The sequence below is a fragment of the Myotis davidii genome, unplaced genomic scaffold (genome assembly GCF_000327345.1).
Source record: "Myotis davidii unplaced genomic scaffold, ASM32734v1 scaffold425, whole genome shotgun sequence".
NCBI lineage: Eukaryota > Metazoa > Chordata > Mammalia > Chiroptera > Vespertilionidae > Myotis > Myotis davidii.
In genome coordinates, this window is record NW_006296413.1 from 3,212,204 (window position 1) to 3,219,110 (window position 6,907).

The window sequence follows — 6,907 nt, forward strand, 5'->3', positions numbered from 1 at the left end:
AGTTCCAGCTCCCGTAACGGCTCCTCCCGCCGCCGCCGGCTGCTCCCGCCGATACCTCAACCCACTAGAACTTTCTCCCACTTCCGCTTCCGGGTCGCCTCAAGAGCCGCCTAAAAAAATTAAATTTGGCACTTCTAGCTGCTTAGAGCCATAGAGTTGAGGCGCTCTGGACCTCCACGGTAACCTTAGTAGACGCTCCTTTTCGGTCGACTCGCGGGAAGACGGGCTGCCTTGTTTGATTTCTCTTCTCGGGCAGCATTTCCGGTCTCAGAGCAGAGGCCTCGGTGAAGAAAACTTCTTTTCCCCGCTGCACGGCATCCGGAACTCAAGGACCTAGCGTTGGCCCACTTGGCGGCAGGAAGAGTTAGAGGGACGGACAAGAAGGGAGGAGGGTGGCCGGAGGCCTACGGCAGAGCGCCGGAAGTACTGCCCTTGGAAGAGTCCGACTCAGGCCGAATCGTGTCGGGCTTTTAGGAGTCGGGCAGGAACCGGAGACGCTAAAGACCTGAGTCCTAGCAAACTCCGCCGTCTAGCGCACCGGCCGGTTCATTTTCTGTGCTTTCATCGGCTCAGCCGCGAAGTGAGTCGTGGACCAGCCACTCCCTGCGTCCAGCCTCGAGAACGAACGAACGGGATCGTCCCAGCGGCGCCGTTGGGAGAAGAGGGCCAGCAGGTAGGTGTGGGTCTCTCGGCGTCTTTCCTCCGGGATGGGGGAGGAAGGCAGAAAACAACCGGAAGTAGCACTTGGGAGTTTTCCTTGGTAAACCGCCGGTGTTGGCGGTGCCAGTTCTTGTCATCTCAGAACTCGTCAGAAAGATAGTAGGTGCCCTGGACCGAGACCGCTCCCCTCGCCCTTTGATGGAGGCGTTCCTGGCTCGGACCGTGGCGGCGCTCTCCTCTCTGGCCTCTGCCTGTATTGTGTTGAGGTGGCGAGCATCTGTGTTGTGTGGCTGTGCTGCACTGGGGTGTACACGCATATCGAGGAAGATACCGCGTAGTTTATCTCTTCCCGAGCGATTGCCAGGATGATTTATTTAGTTTTTATGTTATGCCAGTACTTAAGATAACATGAGTTATTTTTATGTGCCATTCGCTGTTCTGAGTCCTTTGCTTACATCCTCTCATCCTAATAAATGCTCTGGGTTAGCTGTTATTTTTCTCGGAGACCTAGAGAATTGAACAGTAAGGATTGTCAACCTAAAAACTTTCAAACCTGCGGAGAATTTTTATAAGCATTTATTTGACCCAAACTGACAGCAGATGCCAGGGAGCAGGATCTTAAACCCTCCAGAAGTTAATAGTTTTGCAGTTTCACTTATAAATTTGAACTTAAGGATGAAGCTAAGGAAGATTACCAAAGGGTGGGAGAAAGCAAGGTGGGGATTGGGTTACAGGATCGTTAATGAGATTATATGCTCTCTTGAGGGTCAGGACTTAAAAACCTTTCATTAAAGAAGTTATAGGCCTGGGCCCTGGCCGGGTAGTTCAGTTGGTTACAGCGTCGTTCGGACACACCAAGAGAGTGGGTTTGATCTCCAGTCGGGGCACATACAAGAGGCAACCGATGAACACACAGCTAAGTGGAACAACAAATCGACATTTATCTCTTCCTTCTCTCTCTAAAATTAAAAGAAGTTACAGGCTTGGGGCGTGACTACCCACCATCACCTGCCCAGTTAGGAATTTATTATCAGATCACCTTGTGAGGTCACTTTCCATACAACCCCCTTTTTTTTGTTCACAGGAAATAGTCAAACGAAGATTTCAATTCACGCAATTAGATTTCAGAGCCACGTTCTTAACCAGGACACAGCCACTCCTCAGTAAAAGGTCCCAGCCCATCTTCAAAGCAGTCCTGGGTTCTGATCCTGCCATCCAAGGAACTCAGGAGAGGGGGACAGCCGCTGCCTCTCACCACCCTGGAACAGGACTGGCATGTCTCAGGCCACCAAGAGGAAGCATGTGGTGAAGGAGGTGCTGGGGGAGCATATGGTGCCCTCTGACCACCAGCAGATCGTGAAGGTGAGGAGCATTGGGCATAAGCTGCTCTGCCCCGACCCCTCCACTCCTGTTGGAGCCCTGGGGTGGGGGAGGTTGCAGCCAGCTCAGCGGGTCTTTGCGGTGGCTGATGAGGCCAACTGGTTCTCGGTCTCCCGAACCAGGTACTCAGGACCCCAGGGAACAATCTGCATGAAGTGGAGACAGCCCAGGGGCAGCGCTTCCTGGTAAGCATGCCCTCCAAATACCGCAAGAACATCTGGATCAAGAGAGGTGAGAGGGGCAGCTCTCTAGGAGTTAGAACCATTTCCTGTGGCCTTGGCTTCCGCCACTGCAAGCTGGACTGACTGGCCTCTCCTCTCTGCCTGCAGGGGACTTTCTCATCGTTGACCCTATTGAAGAGGGAGAAAAGGTGAAGGCTGAGATCTCCTTCGTGCTCTGCAAAGACCATGTGCGCTCTCTGCAGAAGGATGGGCTCTGGTAGGTGGTCCCCTGGGTCACTGGCTGCGAGATTTCTGGGAGGGATTGACTTAGCTGTGAAATGAGGGGCGGAAAGATCATAGCACCCCAGGCAGGGACAGCTGGGAACAGCTTTGATGCTGAGAGATTTCTCTGTTCTTTCTGACCCTGGCTTTTCTCCTGATACAGGCCAGAGGCCTTTGAGGTGGCTGAGAAACACAATAACAACAGGAACAGGTGAGGTTCAAGCCTTAGGGTAGAGGAGACAGAAAAAGGGGGTTCAAGCTTTAGTGCCTTGGGGAAATAGAGCCTGTCTTTCTCCCTGGTGAGAGCTCCTCAATATGTGGTTCTACGTGTGTGGATAAATTCTGTGGGTTAAAATCCTGGCTTTGCCACATAAATTGGGGACTGGACACAGGTTACTTCATCTCCTAAGCCTGCATTTCCTCACCTATGAAATAGGAGCCTTGTGAGGATTAAAGGAGCTAATGCTTATAAAATTGCTTAGTATGGTATTTGTATGTAATGTGGGTCCAGTGCATGTTGGTAAGTAGAACACTTATTATTAAAACCAGTGGCTCTAGTAAACTTCTGAGGGTGGGGCTGGGGTTGTCTTTAACCTGTTTTCCTTGGCCAAGTTTTCCTGCTGTTTGCTCCGACTGCCTGTCTGACTTGCTGGGCCCTGACTACTGGGCCATAGGGTCCTCCTTTTTGTGGGGATTTTTCGTTTGCAGATCTTGCTTTCCCAGAAGGCATTGGGCTAACTCTGTCCTTTTCCCCCATGAAGACCAACTCAGCCAGAACTCCCAGCTGAGCCACAGTCATCGGGAGAAGGGTCCAGCTCCGAAGATGATTCCGACCTCTTCGTTAACACCAATCGTAGACAGTATCGCGAGAGCGAGGAGGAGAGCGAAGAGGAGGAGACAGCCTGAGGCTGCAGGACCCACTTTTCCTCCTCTGCCCTTGGACAGCTCCAGGGTGCTCTGCAGGTCTTCCCCCCAATGGGGACAAGGCAGGACTCCTCTCTGAACTGACCTTCTGACCCAGGAGAATTAAACCCCTGGTGGGTGGTGACTTGTGCTAGTGTCCGAGTGGCTCTCTGGAGGGAGAAGGGACCTGTGGTACAGTTAAAAATTGCTCCTTGGTAGAGGTCTCACGGGCAGGAAATAGGGAATGGCTGGACATTTTGAATGAATTTAAATTGAGGAGGGAGCTAAGGTTTCCTAGGTTCTCTCTCTCCTCCCCCCCCTCTCTCTATCTCTCTCATTGGGCACTTAGTTAGTGGCGGGCCCTGTGCTGTCCCTCCTTGCATGTACTTGATAAGTGGGAACAGTCCCACTTTATTGCCTGCTCGCAGCCAATCCTGATTCAGGCTTTCAGGATCACAGCCATAGGACTAGTCCCCCGTTGCCTCTAAGAAACACTCAGGGTGAATTTCAGAGTACCTCGTGAGCTGATTTCCCTGCATTTCTAGTCACCATGACTGCAGGAGTGCCCACCTCCACGCTGCTGTGTACATCCCCTGGTTGCTGGACCCTTGTGGCAATTTAGACCATCATTCCTCAGCCCTCTTGTAAAACACATCATCCCACTTATCTCTCTCTCTCTCTCTCTCTCTCTCTCTCTCTCTCTCTCTCTCTTAACCTCTGGCTATACATTACTCCTCATTGCTGGTGTTGACCTTGTAGTCTCTCCTCAGACTAGAAGAGTTTATCTCCTGGCTTAGAGTCTTTTACCTCTGCTTAGTCATTTTCTACATCCCATGGATGGGCCTGTTTAGCACTGTGGCTCTTTAGTTCCTTGATAATCCCCATCACTAATGCGGGTCTTCTATTCCAGGCCTGCTGCCTACATCTCTACTCCCTGGACCCCTGATATCAGTAGAAATTGTAGTACCTTTAGAAGTCAAATACCTGTACAGTCACCGCCTTCTGGCTTGCTTGTTTACTTGCTCAACTACCCTTTCTGCAGAAATTCTTTATTTTCATCCTCCAGCTCCACCACATTCCCACCGTTATTCTATCTTCGCTTTCCTCCTTCTGCAACCTGTATTCCATGGCCCACACCCTCCACTCCCTTGTCTTCCTTCATTGTATTCAGCTACTAAAACCTAACCCCAGCCAATCCAATCATTCACCTCTGTGCCTGTAACTATTAGAGAAAACCACCAACTGGGCTCACTTGTTTTACCTTAAATTTATAATTGTAAACCTCAAACCCTCAGCACTGCCTAGCAGATCAACTCGGGTGCATTTTGAAACTTCTTATCTTGTCTATCTATTCCCTCTTCCCCTGCTAGTTACCACAGCTTATACTTCATTAAGAAATAGTAGGCCGTCCTAACTGGTTTGGCTCAGTGGATAGAGCATCAGCTTGTGGAGTCAAGGGTCCCAGGTTCAATTCCGGTCAAGGACATGTACCTTGGTTGTGGGCACATCCCCAGTAGGGGGCGTGCAGGAGGCAGCTGATAGATGTTTCTCTCTAGTGGATGTTTCTAACTCTCTATCCCTCTCCCTTCCTCTCTGTAAAAAATCAATAAAATATATTAAAAAAAAAAAAGAAATAGTAGGCCACCCTGCTGGTGTGGCTCAAGTGGTTGGCATGCCATCCCATACACCAAAGGTGGTGGATTGAATTCTTGGTCAGGATACATACCCGTGGGGCAGGTTTGATCCCCAGTCAGGGTATGTGTGGGAGGCAACTGATCCATGTTTCTCACATGGATGTTTCTTTCTCCCCTCTCTCTAAAAATCAATAAAACTATATATATCTATACATATAAAAGGCTAAGTGGCCATCCAACCAGCCGGTAGGTATGACACGCACTGACCATCAAGGGGCCGATGCTCAACATAGGAGCTGCCAGCTGTGGTGACTTGGCAGCAGTGGTTCTTGGGTGATGTACCCGAGAAATACGTTAATAGCAATATTAACATATTTATTCTAATTAATTTCCTTTCAATGTGCACAAATCTGTGCACCAGGCCACTAGTACACACACACACACACACACATTATTTATTTATTTTTTTAAAGAAAATAAATAGTAGGCCCTTGGTGAGAATTCACACCTCCCCTTTACCAACCCTACAGTGTCTTCATGGATCTTCCTGTCTTTTTTACTTTCCATTGTAATCCAATGGGACTTCAACCTTTCCACATGTATCTGCTCCTCTCCTCACTTTCTATTACGTTGCTTAGTCTAGCTTTAAATATATACACATATGTATGTATTGTGTGTATGTGTACATACAGATGTTTAAAATATATATATAGAGAGAGAGCCCTAGATGGTTTGGCTCAGTGGATAGAGCATCCGTCTGTAGGCTGAAGGGTCCTAGGTTTGATTCAAGTCAAGGGCACATGACTGAGTTGTGGGCTCGATCCCCAGGGTGGGGCATGCAGGAGGCAGCCAATCAATGATTCTCATCATTGATGTTTCTATCTCTCTCTCCCTCTCCCTTCTCTGAAATCAATAAAAATATGTTTTAAAAAAGAATGAAAAATGTATATATACACACAAAGAGTAAACATCAGATGAGGTACAGACGTGTATTAATTTGTTTGAAGTTTATTTTTTATGGGAGATAGCTTTTTTCCCTAAAGTTGTGGCCATTTGTCCCTCTATCATTTATTGAATGGTTCATTCTTTCCTCATTGCTTTAGAATACCTTTTAAAATAAAGTATATTCCTGCATATATGTGGATCTCCTTGGAATTTCTAATCTGTTATGTTTATCTGTGTACAGAACCACATTCTGTAGCATGATTGATACAGCTCCCTCACCCCTGCTCCTCTTCCTGGAACATTTCATAGTTTCATGTCTTTTCTGACATAAGAACTTTAGAGTGGATTGTCAGTTTTCATTTCAAAGTCCTGTTGAGATTTTCATTGGCATGAATTTAAATCTCATAGTTTGATTTGGAGGAAAGTACTATCTTAAGACTTGTGAATCTTCTTATCCAAAAATGAGGCTGTGTTTGTCCTTTTGTAAAGTGTTATTTTCATGTGGGTCTCTAATGTGTCCGGTTCAGTTTAGTCTCAGGAATCTGAGAGTTATTTGTTGTTATGAATAGGTCTTTTAAAATTTACATTTCTAGCCGGGACCGGTTTGGCTCAGTGCATAGAGCGTCGGCCTGCAGACTGAAAGGCCCCAGGTTCGATTCCGGTCAAGGGCACATACCTTGGTTGCGGGCACATCCCCAGTAGGGAGTGTGCAGGAGGCAGCTGATCAATGTTTCTCTCTCATCGATGTTTCTAACTCTCTATCTCTCTCCCTTCCTCTCTGTAAAAAATCAATAAAATATATTTAAAAAATTTACATTTCTAACCATCACTGGTGTGTAGGAAAGCTGCCCATCTTTGTGGGCTCACCTAATCTAAATGAATTCTGATTCTCTTGCTGACAAAAGAGTAAAATCTGCTAGAGGTAGGTTTACCTGATCCTTT

General features: G+C 47.7%; 2 protein-coding genes across 2 annotated transcripts in view; one reads left to right on the top strand and one right to left on the bottom strand.

Annotated features, from left to right (window-relative positions):
* Window positions 1-342, bottom strand: part of BANF1 (barrier to autointegration factor 1) — a 2,770-nt gene extending 2,428 nt beyond the window's left edge. Inside the window, exon 1 of the mRNA XM_006771569.2 lies at window positions 1-342. The gene's annotated coding sequence lies outside the window, so the exon portion shown is untranslated.
* A 72-nt stretch (window positions 343-414) lies between these two features.
* Window positions 415-4,357, top strand: EIF1AD (eukaryotic translation initiation factor 1A domain containing). The gene is made up of 6 exons (XM_006771571.2): window positions 415-673; window positions 1,745-2,022; window positions 2,163-2,271; window positions 2,370-2,478; window positions 2,647-2,694; window positions 3,245-4,357. Exons 2-6 carry the CDS (start codon window positions 1,936-1,938, stop codon window positions 3,387-3,389), a joined length of 498 nt encoding a protein of 165 aa, XP_006771634.1. The 5' UTR covers window positions 415-673; window positions 1,745-1,935; the 3' UTR covers window positions 3,390-4,357.
* Window positions 4,358-6,907: the final 2,550 nt, after the last annotated feature.

Bases quoted from the DNA above. Each gene is read 5' to 3' on its own strand.
- EIF1AD (XM_006771571.2), top strand. From the start codon at position 1,936: ATGTCTCAGGCCACCAAGAGGAAGCATGTGGTGAAGGAGGTGCTGGGG. The intron at 2,023-2,162 runs GTGAGGAGCATT...CTCCCGAACCAG, and splicing joins ACCACCAGCAGATCGTGAAG to GTACTCAGGACCCCAGGGAA. The intron at 2,479-2,646 runs GTAGGTGGTCCC...CTCCTGATACAG, and splicing joins CTGCAGAAGGATGGGCTCTG to GCCAGAGGCCTTTGAGGTGG.